This window comes from Diabrotica virgifera, chromosome 4, assembly GCF_917563875.1.
Source record: "Diabrotica virgifera virgifera chromosome 4, PGI_DIABVI_V3a".
In the NCBI taxonomy this organism is placed as follows: Eukaryota; Metazoa; Arthropoda; class Insecta; order Coleoptera; family Chrysomelidae; genus Diabrotica; species Diabrotica virgifera.
This window is the reverse complement of record NC_065446.1, coordinates 75707141-75725882: the sequence shown is the minus strand read 5'-3', so window position 1 is coordinate 75725882 and position 18742 is coordinate 75707141. Positions and strand designations below refer to the sequence as shown.

At 32.7% G+C, this 18742-nt stretch overlaps 2 protein-coding genes across 2 annotated transcripts in view; both read right to left on the bottom strand.

The window, feature by feature from the left end:
* Positions 1 to 18742, bottom strand: part of LOC114332853 (27 kDa glycoprotein) — a 136230-nt gene that overhangs the window by 90691 nt on the left and 26797 nt on the right. The gene's annotated exons all lie outside the window — the stretch shown is intronic.
* Positions 4203 to 7536, bottom strand: LOC126883544 (uncharacterized). Its single transcript, XM_050649181.1, has 2 exons — positions 7388 to 7536; positions 4203 to 6702 (listed from the first exon to the last, which is right to left on the bottom strand). Exon 2 carries the CDS (start codon positions 6681 to 6683, stop codon positions 4290 to 4292), a length of 2394 nt encoding a protein of 797 aa, XP_050505138.1. The 5' UTR covers positions 6684 to 6702; positions 7388 to 7536; the 3' UTR covers positions 4203 to 4289.

The window sequence follows — 18742 nt, the reverse complement described above, 5'->3', positions numbered from 1 at the left end:
AATAAAAAATAATAATATTTTTAAAATTAAATAAAGTAATTTTATTATTTATATATTTCTAATTTTTTATTTTAAGGAATTTTTGTACATTCAAAAGTACCTACATAAAACCGCATTAGTTAATATCCTTTTTATAAATTTTAATACAATTGAAATAGTATGCATTTTATATAACGGACTCCCCTCGTCGTGTAAATGGATTCTTCCACCAACTATTTCGTGACGCTAGAAGTCACGTATGTCATATAGTCTTCGTATAGAAGCTTCGCTTCAAAAGTTTATAGAAGCCTATTTTTAAGGCGTCATATGGGAATAAATTATAAAAAAATATAGGAAAAATATTTTTTTCTGTTTTGTTAGTACTTCCAATTTGTGCATGAAACCTAACGGAAATGATGTGGAAATTATTTTAGGAAATTCGTTCTCCGTCCGTCGAACCGAGTGTTTGTTGTCTGAAATTACTGGAGGGAGTTGCGTGAATTGTGGTAGTTAGTATGTTTAATTTGCGGAGTTCTACCGTGTAAATGTAAAACTACCAGCCCTAAAGCGTTCACAAATATTCAAAAAGTGTCTAATTTCCACTCTACTGGATTGAAAACACTACATGCAGACCAAAGTACATGCTAATTTCTAAGGAAAGTTAGATTATAGGGTAGAATTCCAGTGTTAAGCATTCAGTCATCACTGGCGTTGGAACAGTTGGAAGAGTTAGGTAAAATAATTATTTCGGGTTACACAATGTTGTGAGTAACATACTTTGAAAACTTACTTATGAAATTTCTATATAAGCAAATTTTGTATTTTAATACTATCGCTATATAAAGAAATATCAATTCTAAATATGTACCTAATACACATTCTTACGAATACTTAGAAGCTGTATATTAAATCAAACTTAGTTATTTAAAACATAAATATGTGGACAACACTGCCAAGTAACTACAGAACTTCCACCAAAGTCAAGTATCTAGCGAGAGAATTCAAACCGTAGACCAAGATGATCAAAGATTATAGTGACTATTTCACTAGACTGTTTTTAACTGATAAAACGGCATAGCAACGCATCGTTTTCTACTGACAAAACTCCTTAGCGACGTGATATCTCAGCGACAAAATTATGACAGATCCGTCACGAAAGTGTCTGGCAATAACAAATAAATAAAGATTATATTTCGTTGATATGGTTCATTGATTGTCTCGTGAAATAGTCTTGTCGAATATCATTCGAGAGAAAATTATTTACCGGCAAAATTTTCTCCTGGTTTCATTCAAGTTCGTTGCCTTTTGGTAATTTTCGCTTATGAAATTTTGACAAAATCACTCGACTGACGTCTCGTGATTTAAGTCAAAATTTAATTCGCGAAAATTGCCAGGCAACAAACTTTCATACCAGTCGAAAATATTGCCGGCAAAATTTTCTCTCTTGTGATTATATACGAAAATACCATAACAAACCTAGAAGGTATTACAGTGGTGTGGAAACAATATTGCGAAATACTGTACTCTAATAACGACAAAGACAATATTATAGAGGAAGGATGTTAGGAAAAAGAACCACAAATACTGAAATCAAAAATTGAGGCTGCGTTGGAAAGTTAAAAAAACTAAGACAGAAGTAAAAACTTTAATTTGTATATGGGTATCAAAGTTTTTAATAAAATTTTTTAAAAGTGTCGTTCAAATGGATTTAAGTAACGTTTTCGATCTGATTTAGATCATCCTCAGTGCATTCCGTTACGTAGGTACATGAAACTTCCACACTAATGAAAGTGGTGACATCAGAATATACGGTTTACATATTACATTTGTAGAAAATAATTCGACCCTAAGTCGGTGGCAATGGATTCTATTCTAATACTTAAAGAGAAACATGGTTCCTTGCTCGACTGTAACACGTGGCTCTTGTAAGTTCAAAAGACACAGACTACATACCAACTTATTTTCTACAAATGTAATACTTACTTATATGTAAACCATATATTTTGATGTCACCACTTTCATTAGTGTGGTAGTACGTAACGGAACACACTGAGGATGATCTGAAGCAGATCGAAAACGGTATGCTTTAATCCATTTGGATGACATTTTTAAAAAGTATTCATCCAAATTTTTATACTAATATACAAATTATTGAAGTTTTTACTTCTGTATTAGTTTTTTAACTATGGTACACAGTCAGCTACTGCGATTTTCCCATTGATTTTGAAAAGTTAAAATTAAGAAAAACAGAAAAGGAACATGAAACGCCAGCTGGCACTTAAAAAATAGGAGGGTAATGACTGAAGTAATAATTTTTGTAATCTACAATAAAATGCAGAACATCGAAAAGTGGCCAAATGACTGGGAGTAAGTTCACTTTTATTCCCATGTATAAAAAAATTCACCGACTGATTGTAACAATTACGACACAGTAACATTAATATAACATACAAGCAAACTATTACTCACCATCATCAATGAATGACTAAGTCATTCTTATTACAGATTACCAAGAATAATGCGGATTCGTCCCAGGTGGGTAATATTCGTTGTCAAATTATAAAAAAATCAGAGAGTTTAATATGAAAACATATTATTATTTGTTAGTCCAGAAAGCCACTGCGCATCCGCTAGGAAAAATGTTCTGATCCGAATTTTTTGCACAATCTTACTCAAAAAGGACCCCTTTTAACAAATTTACATGTTGCCAGGTCCAAAAGTTGGTCACAAATTTTTTTAAACGTTTGTCTTTTTTTCCTAAAATTATTTTTTTTAATCGAACATTTTTTAGGTTTTTTGGAGCATTCCAAACAGAAAAGAAAGGTCTTTGGTGACTTTTCTTCAAAGTTGATAGTTTTTGACATATTTTAAGGGATTAAAATTTTAAAAATTGCGAAATCGGCCATTTTGATCCCTCAAATACTATGTGAAAAACTGAAAATGTCAATGTTGCCAAGGTAGGTAGATATTCTAAAAACATCGATCGATTGATGAAATCCCGAAGAGTTTTTTGCAATATAGTATCGAAAACCCCTTTATTTTTTAATTGCTAATCAAGCGGGCGCGACACTATTTTCAACCGTTGCATGTAAGTAGGTATACAACATTGTTTGTAATATGTGTAAATATAAATATGTGCGGAAAAATATTCTGATTCAATTTTTTTTACGATCGTGCTTGAAAAGGTTCCCTGTTAACAAATTTGCATGTTGTCAGGGTCAAAAATGGGTCAAAACATCTTTTAAACAATTTTTTTTAAACTTTCCGATTATACATGCAACGCAACGGTTGAAAATAGTGTCGCGCTCGCTTGATTAGCAATTAAAAAACAAACGGGTTTTCGATATTGTATTTCAAAAAGCTCTTCGCGATTCATCAAACGATGTTAATAGAATATCTACGTATCTTGGTAACATTGAAATTTTTGGTTTTTCACATAATTTTTTGATGGTTAAAAATGGCGTATTTTGCAATTTTTAAATTTTCAATCGTTTATATCTCAAAAACTATCACATTTAGAGAAAAGTGACTTGGAATGGTCCAAAAAATATAAAACAAAATTATCCGATGTCAAAAAATTAGTTTTAGGAAAAAACAAAAAAAAACAATTGAAAACATTTTTGACTGTGATGTCAAAAAATTAGTTTTAGGAAAAAACAAAAAAAAACGTTTGAAAACATTTTTGACTGCTTTTTGATCCTGGCAACATGCAAATTTGTTAAAAGGGGTCTTTTTTGAGTAAGGTTGTGCAAAAAATCCGAATCAGAATATTTTTCCTAGCGGATGCGCAGTGGCTTTCTGGACTATGTAGTTTGTTCACTATTCCAAGATCTTACGATAACGTAACGTAAATTAAAAGAAAGTAACGTAAGAGCACCGAATTCCGACCGGTTATAAGTGGTATATATAAAATTGTTTGAAAGATCAATTCCGAATCATTGAAATTTAAAGTAATTCTGTCTATAAGCTATTATGCATTATTAATTCTTACTAGAGCCAAATTTATAATAATAACAGTAGTCATTTCAACAAAATTGCTTATTTAAGAAACCAAATGCAAAAATTTCGCAAATAGCCGTTTTCCGTCCACATTAATGATTTTTTCCCAATTCCGTCCACAAGAGTACCGTTATCCGTCCTATTTATTTAGTTATGACAAAAAAAACCCATTATGAATAATTTTTAAATAAATTTGCAAAAAAATGGCCAAAAAACAAAACAAATAATTTAAAAATAAGTTTTATTTAAGTACAAAGTTTTGAAACGAACTTAATGACTGCAAATGAATTAAATAATAAAAAAAAAAGACTTCATTTTTTTAGGTTTTCAATTTCTGGAACTTCATAGGCGCCGCGTTTATTTATGAGTGAAGGTCTCGCAATCTTACAAACTACATCATCAAAGTCATAATTTAAAATGTCATCTCTATCTGGCCATTTCCAGTACTTTCCATTCATAGTCATACTTTTAACTGTCAAAGTATCATTGCTTCGTTCCAGAACTACACCAGGGAAATATTCACTGTCGTACTGAACCAACACAAAATCGTCCTTTGAATATATTTCTATATTCTTTTTATTTATGTTTTCCGTATTATTATTACCAGTATCTATGCCTGGTGTGTGTTTTGGAGGACACTTTTTCTTTTTTGCTTGTTGAATCTCTGTTTTTGCTTTCCTCTTTCGGATTCGTTCACATTTCTCATTTTCTTTTTCCTCTTTTTCTTTTTTGAGTCTTCGTTGATGTTCCATAAATTCATCACTTATAGCTACTGTAGGATAAATCTTTGGTTTTTTCCTTTCCTTGGTGTCTTCTGTGCTATTATTTTTTTTCTTTGCAGAACTTTCCGGCCAAAATAGTGCTTTTTTGAAAGGTGTTGGATATTTACTATTATTCTCTGATGTTGTTGTAATTTGCTTAAGTGGGGTTTTTTCTTGATTTTGTACTTGTCTTTTTTGATCAGAATAAACTATACCTATTGAATCATCTTTTAATGGGCTATTACAAGGAGTTGTGTTTACTATTTTGTTCTTAGGTGGTGTTTTTTCTTGGGGTGAACTTACTGCTAAATAATAGTCTATATTCTCACAATCATTGTTCTTGGATGCTGATGGACCAGGTTTTGGCGAACTAGAATTGCTATTCTGTGAAGGAATTAAGACCAATGCTCCATCTGCTTTGACTGTAGCTTCAATTGTATCATTATTGCAAAACCAAAAGTTTTCATCGAAGTGTATGTCAACAATGGTCTCGTTAGCAGCATTAATTGGCAAATTGTTTTCCAAAGTTTTATCATGATCGACATTTTGTGGATGAAGACTCTTCCAGAAATCATACAATGCTACATATTTTTCTTCTAGTTGGGCCGCTGATTCAGCAATCCTAAAACGGTTAACAACCTCTGGCTTTAAACGTATCTCTACCTCTCGAAGTAGTTTAGAATCATAAACATTAACAGTTGTAGTGGATGTTGATTCAGTTATTTTATCATCAGAATCTTTTTGTTCTATTGGTTTTATTAATTTTGAATAATCAATGCGATTTTCGTTAAACGGAAAGAGTCCACATGATTCAAATGCACTTTTTATTATCGATGTACAGACTGTAGCCTTCAAAGTTTTGTCTAAGAGTTTTGCAAACTCAGCCCGTTGAAGTTTTCTTCCGTTATTCTCCATACGCCAAGATCGAACATCTTTTCGCCAGTTATTTTTAATGGGATAAAAAACACCAACATCTAACGGCTGTAATCGGTGAGTTGCATTGGGGTAAAATGCTGTTAAAATAATACCTTTTTCTTTGCAGAATTCAGTAATAGGCAGATTGATGTGGGAAGAGTGTCCATCCAGAAACAATATCACTGGGAGTGGAACACTGTTCTTTTCCAACCAGGGAAAAAATACATTTGTAACGTATTCATAAAATGTCTCACTTGTCATCCAACCAGATTCAGAGTGCCCAACTCCCCACTGGTTTGGCATGTTCGTTATTATTGCAGCTGACACATACCGTTTGTAGGGATACAAAACTAATGGCGGAGGTACAGAACCATCAGCTCCAACAGTTAGCAAAACTGTAAGACATTCTTTTTCGTCATTAGCTATGCGACTGTATACCTTTTTTGCACCTTTTCTAACCAACACTTGTTTTTCTTGAGGGGATAAATAGAAACCACTTTCATCACAATTGAATATTCTCTTGGGGTTTTCAAGAATGTGTAAAAAATTCATTTTTGTCATATAATCCCGAACTTGGGTAAACCAATTTCTTATATTTTGTTCCGTAACTGCGGCTCTACAAGAAGATAGTGATTGTGGAACACGTTTTGAAATTTCTGGATGACGAGCGAGAAAACCATTGTACCATTTTTTACCAGGTATGTAATTTTTAAATGGGGTTTTTCGTTTCAAATTTTGAATTAGTTTTGAAACAGAATCAACAAGTTGAGATCTTGTTACCGGGAATCCCACGTTACCCATTTCGATTATCCATTTTATAATCAAGTCTTCTTCGGAACTGGACAAAACTGTTGGCCCTCCAATATTGCCCGGAGTTTTGTACTTTTCTTTCATAGTATCTAACAAAGTACTTTTAGGCACATTGTATATTTTGGAGGCTTGTCGAATACTTAAACGTTTCAAATTAATATCTTCTATAGCTTTTTGGATATTCTCTCGGGGATACTTCATCCGCTTTTTGTATACCATAGTTGCAGATAATAAAAAACTGAAAAAAAAATATTTTATTAGTTTTTATTTTATGGGGTCGGTAACAGGAGTTTGAGGTAGCTCTGTCCGTCCACCATGGACGGATATAGGACAGAAGGTTCCTGTGTCCGTCCAATTCCTTTAAATGAGTTTTACTAATTAGATAGTCATTTTTATCATACTTGATAATACAAACTGAGAGGAAGAACTACCATAAACATTTTTTACAAATAAAAACTAAACCAAACTTACACATTAAATCTAGAATAGGTAATAAATGCATCATTCTTGGGTTAAATTTTAAATTGAATTTTCGAATTCACTTAATAGTTGACACTAATTTTCTTAAAATGAGTTGTACCTATAATAGGTCGTATTTAGGTTTTTAAACGGAGCAAAATATATATTATGGTTAAAATATGTCGGATTATATTATTTAACTAAGACTTATATTTACAAAGCGTTTGAAACTGAAGGAGTTAATCCCTAATACCGTCCGCTAGGACGGTATCAAGAACCCCTTGATATTCTGCATTACCCTATTCCGTCCACTTTAATTTCGGTAATAAAATCTATTGTTCGAAAAAAATTACAAAAATATATGTATATTTACAATAAATAAATATGAAAGATTCTAATAAATAAGTAAAAACATAACTGTTAAACGTAGTATCTATAAAATATGGAAAATAAGTATTCCTTACCTTTATGTTTTTTTGGAATCAGTATAGCTTAAAACAAGACATGCACTTGCAATGAACTGAATCGCACTGACAACAGTAAACGTAAAATGTCTGCGTGCTAAAAGTAGAATGAGTGGGGATATAACCTATCAAAAATTCTAGCAAGCAAGCAAGCAATTTGATTAAACCCGACCTGTGGGAGATGTCCACCCTATCGAAAAAGTACATTCGGGTGTAACAATTCATTGGGGCGAGGTGTTTTGACCCGAGTGTAAAACAGGGATCACCCCACCTCGCTCCAATGCCCCAGGCCATCCCTTTCCCCCCCATAGCACGCTGATGCGCGATGGGGGCACAACTATCGTAGCCAAATGCTCTTCACAATGGAACCCTGGGTAATAAGATTCCATTGTGGTGCCCTAATCGAATGCAAAAACTAGGCCCAGCGTGATGCGCTCTATGCCTTTATCCTCTTATTTACTTATCCGCGGGAACTAAAATTGCTTGGTTGCTTGGGGCCCAAGCCATTGCACCAGGCCCAACTGGGCTCGGTACAATGGCTCGGAGCCCAAGATCTTTTTGGGTTTTTTTGTTTTTTGTGTGATTTTTTTGTTGGCTTACGCCTTTTTTGTTTTTTTTTTTTTTGTGTTTTTTTGTTTGGCTTGCGCCTTTTCCTCTAATTTTCTACTGGTTTACTTACCTGATCGTGATGTTGGACCTACGCTTGGGTTTCGTGTTTTCTTCGGCACTTGGAGTTTCGAGCTAGTATCAAAAATTCTACTCGGCCGTCTGATTGCGACGAAACTCTGAGGTATAGAGCGCAATTTCTTTGTCGGACGGAATTGGGAGACCGGACGGTATACGGTGCTTTTACGTTATCAGGAAATGGGTACACTAGAAGAACTAAGATATTTGTCACAAGAATCGTAGGAGATTATCACAAGAACCGCAATGCATTCAAAAACATCAAATTCAAATCTGGAGTTCGGTAGTGGTGTTAATTTTTATTGTTATTCACCACTCTTTTCAACATACAGTGAATACATTATGAGTTAAGTTATTGAGGATTGGCAAGGTGGAGCAACAATAGGAGGAAAAAATCAAAAACCTTATGATATGCTGATGACACGGCTTTATTGGGGTCTTCAGCAGAAGAACTGGAACATATTATGAAAAATTGGACACGGTGAATAAGGAATATCTTCTAATTTTTCTCTTTATAAGTAATTCTGCTTGTTCATTGACTGATCTCTATCTCTATGGAAGGTTGTCACTCCCATCTCCCGTCACACATGTCTCCCCAATTCTGCTTGTGTGGTAATTCCATGCTTTTTTCTATTTAGTGTCCATTCGTTTGTACATCCATTTATACTCATTCCTCGGAAAAGAAATGAATAAGCAGTATGGTTTGAAAATTAATATACAAAAAATCCAAAGTAATGATCATCGATAGAAACAGAAACAACGAAAGAGAAATAAGAAATATGGCAGGTTGCGAAGTGGTCAATGCATAGGTAATGAGAAAATCGTCCAAACATGCTCTCCAAGGGATAGGGATGTTGTAATAATTATATATATTTATGAAAAACCCTATTGATGAAGCATGTGTCCATATGGGTCAAAAGGCATAAAAAAAAATTTTTCAACCCCCCTTTATTTTTTTTTGGTTCATGGGTTGTATCAAGAAATCGCTCTTGGTGTGCAATGCATGGGTAATAAGAACGTGCACAAAATGATCTACGAAGCATTTTAATAAAGGGCATGTTGTGTGAATGATTCCAAGAAAATAACTTTCTTGATTCTTCTTCTTACAGTACCGTCTCCTATCGGAAGTTGGCTACCATCACAGCAATCTTAACTTTGTTGACTGCAGCTCTGAACAACTGTATTGAACTGCACCCATACCACTGCCTTAAATTTCGCAACCAGGAAATCCTCCTACGTCCCACATTTCTCTTTCCCGAGATTTTTCCTTGGATTATGAGTCTTGACAGAGAGTACTTTTCTCCTCTCATTATGTGGCCTAGATACTCCAGTTTTTTCGTTTGTATGGTTTTTATGACTTCGAATTCCTTCCCCATCTTCAGCAAAACATCTTGATTTGTTACTCTTTCTGTCCATGGTATTTTCCACATTCTCCTGTAACACCACATCTCGAATGAATCAATGTTTTTGATGTTTATCTTCTTCAGTGTCCAAGCTTCCATGCCGTACAGCAGAACGGAGAAAACATAGCATCTTAACATTCTCGTTCTTAAGTTTATATTTATGTCCCGGTTGCATAGGAACTTTTTCATTTTGACAAACGATTGTCTCGCTATCTCAATTCGCCTCTTGATTTCTCTTGTCTGGTCATTAGTATCAGTGAAGCAAACCCCTAAATATTTGTAGGGCGTAACTTTTTCAACTGGCTGATTATTTTTGATTAAATTCACATTGGTGTATAGCTTCTTTGTTACAATCATGAATTTAGTCTTTTTGATGTTCAGTTTTAGACCATATTTATTGGTATGAGTGTTTATGTTTTCCATCAAATACTATAAATTTGCTAGGTTATCTGTTACTCTCCGTTAATGTTCATACCAATGTTTTGCTCTAGGAGCGCTTCCTGACATATTGACTTTCTTGATTAATTCTCCTTTCGTTTTGGGGTGGTTTCGGAAAAAAAATGGGGGTGCATTATAGAAATTTGTAAATAACACCAGTACATGGATAATAGCTGAAAGTTCGTTTACTCTAGCATAGGCGGTTCAGATGGTATATAAAGGGGTTTTTTAAAATGTAAAATAGAATAATAGTGTAGGAAACAGAGGTTGAACCTTGCAAAATGGACACAAGTCCGGTTTTATTTTTTTTCTGGCATATCAAGGGGTGCTTATTATAAGACTAACTTTTTCTGAGAAAATTTCGCCCTGGAACCCCCCTTTTCACCCCTTTAAAGGGGGTAATTTATGGTTTTTGCAGAACGTAGCCCTTCCTGTACCTTTTACAAAAAATTTCTTTTATAGAAATATGAAGAGAACTATATTTTCTACGATCTATTTCCAACAGCATCCCTCTATCATCCACCGTTTAGCAAGGGTGGCGCCCCAAACTTGACAAGTTTTAAAAAGAAAAAGTTTTTAAAAAATATATATTTTTCCCTAACTTTAACAGAAATTAAAAAGAAATGCTGCGGAGATTATTCACAAATAGATGATTGATTTTTTGGTATAGGTTTGACTGAAGGGTAATTGCCCTTTTTTTAATTACAGGGTGTTACATTTTAAAAAACCCCTTTTTATACCATCTGAACCATTTATGCTAGAGTAAAAATACTTTCAGCGATTACCCATGTATTGGTGTTATTTACAAATTTGTATAATGCACCTCCATTTTTTCCCCGGAACCACCCAAAAAAAAGAAGAATTAATAAATAAAGTGATTTTCTTGGAATCCTTCACACACAATGCCCTTCATTAATATGCTTCATATATCATTTTGTGCAAGTTATTACTACCCATGCATGGACACTAAAAGCGATTTCCTAGTGCAACTCCTGTAGCCAAAAACAATAAATAAAATGGGGGGTTGAAAATTTTTTTTTGTTTTTTGCTTTTTGATCCATATGGGCATATGCTTCATCAATAATGCTTTTCAAAAATATATATGGTTATTGCAACATCCCTGCGCAAACCACCCCTATCCTTGAAAATATACTGCTGAAACTACCCCTATACCTTATCCAGCATGTTTTTACGATTTTCTCATTACCTATGTATTCTTTTTAAACAAAACTTGTACAAGGTTAAAGACCACTATTTACTCTAAAAATTAGGTCCTATTCATTTTTTTTGTTTAAGCAACCGTTACGGCACAGTGGCGCCGTAAACCTCATATATGCTTTGACGGGCTCCAGTTTTTGTTTATTTTTTCGTCATCTGTTTGTTTTATTGATAAAGTACTTATGTAAAATAAAAGAACACAGTGTAACCTACAAATCATGACCTATGCACATTTTACATTCTTTGCTCCCCAAAGCTACAGTGGTGGCCCAAAATAATTTTTTTCATATTTTCGCCACCTACACGCATTTTATTGCGTTAATGCTACCTTAATAGCACAATATTCACCCCTAAGTGGTTGCTAAGCAGTGGCGGATCCAGGGAGCGGTGATGGGGGCGATCACCCCCATCCCTCTCAAACCAAGTGATATTATATTTGAAGATTATAAAAATATTTATTTATTTTTATAGAAATACTTATATTATATTAATATTATTTTTATAAGAATGACTTTTTATGCTTTAGCGACAGTGGCGGATCCAGCATCGTTAAGAGGGGGGTGCCAATTGGTTAAATTTCTATAAAAATAAATGAATATTTTTATAATCTTTGAATATAATATCACTTGGTTTGAGAGGGGGGGAGGTGATCACCCCCATCACCCCTCCCTGGATCCGCCACTGCGTAGCGACCACCTAAGGGTAAATATTGTGCTGTTAAGGTAGAATTAATGCAATAAAATGCATGTAGGTGGCGAAAATATGCAAAAATTTATTTTGGGCCACCACTGTGGCTTTGGTGAGCAAAGAATGTAAAATGTGCATAAGCTATAATTTGTAGGTTACACTGCGTTGTTTTATTTTGCATAAGTACTTTATCAATAAAACGAACAGATGACGAAAAAAAAAACAAAACCTGGAGCCCGCCAAAGCATATATGAGGTTTACGGCGCCACTGTGCCGTAACGGTTGCTTATACGAAAAAATGAATAGGACATAATTTTTAGAGTAAATAGTGGTCTTTAACCTTGTATAAGTTTTGTTTAAAAAGAATACATAGGTAATGAGAAAATCGTAAAAACATGCTCGCCAAGGGATAGGGGTAGTTTCTGCAGTATATTTTCAAGGATAGGGGTGGTTTTCGCAGAGATGTTGTAATAACCATATATATTTTTGAAAAGCACTATTGATGAATCATATGCCTATATGGATCAAAAAGCAAAAAACAAAAAAAAAATTTTCAACCCCCCATTTTATTTATTTTTTTTTTGCTTCAGGGGTTGCACTAGGAAATTGCTTTTGGTGTCCATGCATGGGTAATAATAGCGTCCACAAAATGATGTATGAAGCATATTAATAAAGGGCATTGTGTGTGAAGGATTCCAAGAAAATCAATTTATTTATTAATTCTTCTTTTTTTTTGGTGGTTCCGGGGAAAAAATGGGGGTGCATTATACAAATTTGTAAATAGTACCAGTACATGGGTAATCGCTGAAAGTCTTTTTACTCTAGCATAAACGGTTCAGATGGTATAAAAAGAGGTGTTTTAAAATGTAACACCCTGTAATTAAAAAAAGGGCAATTACCCTTAAGTAAAACCTATACCAAAAAATCAGTCAATTAGTTGTGAATAATTGCCGCAGGATTTCTTCTTAATTTCCGTTACAGTTAGGGAAAAATATATTTTTTTTTAAAACATTTTTTTTAAAAACTTGTCAACTTTAGGGCGCCACCCCCGCTAAACGGTGGATGGTAGAGAGATGGTGTTGAAAATAAATCGTAGAAAATATAGTCCTCTTCATATTTCTATAAAAGAAATTTTTTGTAAAAGTTACAGGAAGGGCTACGTTCCGCAAAAACCACAAATTACCCCCTTTAAAGGGGTGAAAAGGGAGGTTCCGGGGCGAAATTTTTTCAGAAAAAGTTAGTCTTATAATGAGCACCCCTTGATATACCAGAAAAAAAATAAAACCGGACTTGTGTCCATTTTGCAAGGTTCAACCTTTGTTTCCTACACTATAGAATAGATTAGAAATATGTTTTATTGTCACTGAAAATACACATTTTATGGACAAAGCTTAACTAAGTCAGAAAAAATAAATAAATAATATCTAGCAATAACAATAACAAATACAATTTTCTGAAATTTGATAAATCGTCAATATAAAAAAAAATATACATAAATACAAAATATAAGTTAATACAGTAAAGAAAAAAAAACAAAATCGATATATTGCCACAATTTATAGAAATTGCAAAGTGAATATACAACAAAGTAAACTATTTATAGACATAGGAACTAATGAGTTTAAGCTGCTACATGTGACACCCAAATATAGATAAGTTTGGTTACTTGTACATTACTGTAATTTCTTAGTTAGTCATTAAGAAACTCTTCTACTGAATAATATGGTCTTTTAAAAAGATGAGCTTTTGTCATTTTACGGAACTTGGGGAAAGATGTTGCAGATTTGAGTTGTAAAGGAAGATGGTTGTATAGTTTTTTTTCCGGAATATAATATAGATTTCTTTACTAACTCAGAGGACGGGATCGGTAAATAGACATCATAATTTGAATTTCTGGTGGAGTAGTCATGACGTGGCCTTGCTGGAAAGACATGCATGTGTTTACGAATTAAGCAAACAGTTTCTAAAATATATAAAGATGTAAGGGTTAAAATGCCGTGATCTTTGAAGTAACTTCTGCAATGTGTTGTTCTTCTGAGGCCAAACAGATACCTTATTGCTCTTTTTTGTATCACCCTGTTATTAAAAAATGGGTACCTACCCTTAAACGGAACCTATACCAAAAAATCAGCCATTTATTTTTGATTAATTTCCCCTTTGTTTCTTCTTAATTTTCATTAGAGTTAGGAAAAAATATATTTTTTAAAACATCTTTTTTAAAAATTTGTCAATTTTGGGGTACCACCCCCGCTAAACGGTGGGTGATAGACATATGCTGTCGGGAAATAAATAGTAGGAAATATAGTCCTCTTTATTTTACTATGAAGTAAATTTTTTGCAAAACGTACAGGAAGCGCTACGTTTCGCAAAAACCACAGATTACCCCCTTTAAAGGGATGAAAAAGGGGTTCCGGGACAAAATTTTTTAAGAAAAAGTTAGTCTCATAATATGCAACCCTTGATATACTAGAAAAAAAAATAAAACCGGACTTTTGTCCATTTTGCGAGGTTCAACCTCTGTTTCCTACACTATAAGGTTAAGAAAAAAAAAACTAATACAATTTTATTACTCTGAGCACCTTCCTTAAGTAATAGTTTCCTTACTAATCTTACTCCAAACTTAAGGCATTAAATTTAGAAGCAGATAACAACAAATAAAAAATTGAGCTTTATTTATAGTAGTTAAGAAAGTACAAAATGTATTATGAATATAATAACGCTTGAGGTCAATCGTGTGTATTCCGAGGGCATTTGGTCCGAGTGATAAACGTTGAACTAAAGCGTTATTTCCCATTATACCCGTGGTTCCTTCAACGATTATTGTCCGACTAAATATTCTTCATATGCAAAAAATTTCAATGAATTTTGAATTTATTAGTTTTCAAATAAGTACATTTACCAGCAACAGTCGCACCGTAATTGTGGTAACCATAGTTTTAATTCGGTTGTTATTTATCAACTTGACAGTATTTAAGTGTTATTTAAATTTTAGTCTAAGAGCTAGTGAACCCTCCGACTAACGGTCGTCCTGTAAGGCTAGAAATTTTTCTAGTGATAATTCATAGCACACCAAGGCTAAAAACCATGACCTGGCAGCCCTCAGCGGTGCACGTGTATCTACCAGGTGAATCGAAAAGTGCAAATTTAGGGGGTAAAATAAACTTTCTCCTGTAAGGTTTAGATTTAAGTATGTGTTTGAGTAAGTCATTTAGAAGAAATCTGTACAATGACAGGCGATTCTGAAGAGCATAAGACCTTGCCAGGCGAGGGGAAAGATTATGGGTTTTTCCTAAAATGATGCTTTTTGCATCGAACAAATTTTTTTAGGTTTTTTGAATCATTTCAAATAGAAAATGTCTTGTGATTTTTCTCTTAAGTTAATAGTTTTTGTTATATGAGCGATTGAAAATTTTGAAAATTGAGAAATCGGCCATTTTTAACCCTAAATAGGACATTTATCTAAAAATTTCAATGTTGCCAAGGTACGTAGATATTCTTTAAACATTGATTGATGAAATCCCGAAGAGTTTTTTGCAATAAAATATCGAAAACCCCTTTGTTTTTTTAATTGCTAATCAAGCGTGTGCGACACTGTAGTATAAGTGAGGACGTTTGAGTTTGCATAAATTCATTATCTCCAGAATGGGCAAATTTCAAGAGAAATCCTCAGACAGGTCGATTTTTATTTTTGAGTTAGGACTTTTTGGCATATATATAATACTAGTGACGTCATCCATCTGGGCGTGATGACGTAATCAATGATTTTTTTTAATAAGAGTAGGGGTTGTGTGATAGCTCATTTGAAAGGTTATTTAATTCTCTATTCAGTAATATAAACATTAACATAATTATTTATACAGGGTGTAAAAAAAAGTTTTTCTTCTATTTGTCAAATTTAATCAAAGTTAATTTAATAAAAAAAAATTTTTTGTACACCCTGTATAAATAATTATGTTAATGTTTATATTATTGAATAGAAAATTCAATATCCTTTCAAATGAGCTGTAACACAACCGCCACTCTCATTTAAAAAAATCATCGATTACGTCATCACGCTCAGATGGATGACGTCACTAGTATTATATATATGCCAAAAAGTCCTAATTTAAAAATAAAAATCGACCTGTCTGAGGATTTCTCTTGAAATTTGCCCATTCTCGAGATAATTATAATTAATATTTGTTGTCAAAAAATATACCAGCCGGACATTAAATATTTTATTGATATTTACGGTAAAAATTTTTTTATATATTATCTATTGTATTTTTTTAAGTGTTAATATGAATTAATACAAACATTATAGGACGTAGGACGACGATTTACAAATAGTCCAGGGCGCATCTGTTTTGAGATGGACGTTAAGAGGTGACCCAAATTCTTTTGCAGAAATTTCTTGAAAATAACTCAAATAATAATATTTGAGTTATCCTCCCACTCAAAATGCTCCGGAACGTTGTTTAAATAATCAAAATGTCAAAATATGAAGGAAAAATTCGATTTTTTTATTGGTTTTTTATTATAACTTTAAAATTATTCATTTCCAAGAAAAGTTGTACTAACATAAAAGTTGCGTAATTAATCTTCCTATAATATAGAGTTGGTTAAAAATTTAAAAAATAGTCACCCTTGTTCCAAATAGCAATACTTGCGAAAAAAAAACCATACAAAAACAAGTATTCGCATTTTACGTTTTTCAACCATTTATGCTACACTTAGGACCTTCATATTTTACGCAGAAAAACTTTATGATATAGTAAAAAAAGTCTGTAAATTTGATTAAGATCGGTTTAATAGATTTTGCAAAATAAATTTTGCAATCCAGCTTTCGCAAAAAAAATTCATTTTTTTAATGTTGCAGGACTGAAAATAAAGCAGATAGCAAGTTGAATTTTTTTTGCCTATAAAAGTGTACTGTACCTTTCATTTGCAATTTGCAAAATTAAAATCGATTAATGACCACGGCGTCAGGAAATTTTTTAGATAACCATTAATTTTTGGTGCTACGCGCAGGACAGCGATGTTCGATTCATACAAGTTGATTTCCACCAAAATTTCTTCCAATCTTTATCTAATATATTATTTTCTTACTCTATATTTTGTTGTATTTTAATATATTAATTCCACAAAAATCAAACTAATTTTATTATTGTTTGTGAAATATTGTTTAAACAATTGCATATGTTTAAAAATAATAAATTTTTATTCTCTAAGTTAAAATATATGAACAAAGAAAGTTTTTGCTAAAAAAAGTGTTATTTCAAAGGATAGAGTATGTGATTTTATTTTGCAATAAACAAATTTATTTATTTATATCGAAATCTAACAAAAATTAAAATGTACCATTCATTATCAAAGGTCATTGGAAAGCCCAATTAGAGCAAACTATCCGCTGTCCTGCGCGTAGCACCAATAATTAATGTTTATTTAAAAAAATTGTTGACGCCGTGGTAGTTATTCGACTTTAATTTTGCAGATTGCAAATGAAAGGTGCAGTACACTTCTATAGGCAAAAAAAATTTCAACTTGCTATCTGCTTTATTTCCAGTCCTGTAACATTTTGAAAAAATGAATTTTTTTTGCGAAAGCTGGATTGCAAAATTTATTTTGCAAAATCTATTGAACCGATCTTAATAAAATTTGTAGTATTGTTTTACTGTATTATAAAGTTTTTCTGGGTGAAATATGAAGTTCCTAGGTGTAGCATAAATGGTTGAAAAACGTAAAATGCGAATACTTGTTTGTGTATGTTTTTTTTTTTTCGCAATTATTGCTATTTTGCAACAAGGGTGACTATTTTTTTAATTTTTAACCAACTCTATATTGTATAAAATTTAATTATGCAACTTTTATGTCAGTACAACTTTCCTCGGAAATTAATACTTTTAAAGTTATAATCAAAAAACGAAGAAATAAATCGAATTTTTCCTTCATTTTTTGACATTTTGATTATTTAAACAATGTTCCGGACCTTTTTGAGAGGGAGGATAACTCAAATATTATCATTTGAGTAATTTTCAAGCAATTTCTGCAAAAAAATTTGAGTCACCTCTCAACGTCCAAATGTACTAATATTTTTTCCACCTACCTCTACCGAAAGTATACTTTTCCGGACCTGATTGTAGGGAGCAAAGTTGTACTTTTCCTCCCTAGGGAGGAAAATATTTTTCCTCCCTAGGGAGGAAAAGTAAAAGTGACGTCATTCATGAAATATAACTTATTGACGCCCTGTACAATATCTATTTTCTATTACGTAAGTATCTATACATTTAACGTTTATTTATAAAACAGAATTATTTTGCAGAATGGTAAAAAACAGTAAATTGTTATTTTGATTTAACAATGTTTACATTAATAATTTGACTTATATTTGACAGTTGACAGTTATATTGTACCTACTTGCTAGTTTTAGTTCTAATAAATTTTGTTGGTTAGTTACATAAATAAATTAAGTAAAAATAAAAAAATGACTTGTTATTTGAGGAAGGTGGAAAAACCATATGTATAACATGGGAGTAAAGTGCCTTTTCCTCCCTTGAATGATTACTGCCCTCCGCTACGCGTCGGGCAGTAAACTTCATTCTCGGGAGGAAAAGTAGCACTTTCCTCCCTTGTTATACAAATAGCTATTACAGATGCGCCCTGGTCTAAAATGGTAGAGTAGAGGAAGTTTTTGATTGCGTTATTTATATCTTGTATTGAAAAATAATGAATTTAATACATAATCGCTTCTTACTTGTTTATTACCCAACAACAACAGTGGAATATGCAAAACATAATATGGTAAACAAACTTGACCTTGATCTTTTGTCTTAGACATAAGAGTGGGAGTGAAATATTTACAAGACAAACACGGATGAAGAATTTTAAGAACTCGGTATTATCTTTATTAAGATACCTATGTATAATGTTTATGTCATCTTTAAGA

What these genes read in the sequence shown, in the direction of transcription:
- LOC126883544 (XM_050649181.1), bottom strand. Translation starts at nt 6,683, where the DNA reads ATGGTATACAAAAAGCGGATGAAGTATCCCCGAGAGAATATCCAAAAA.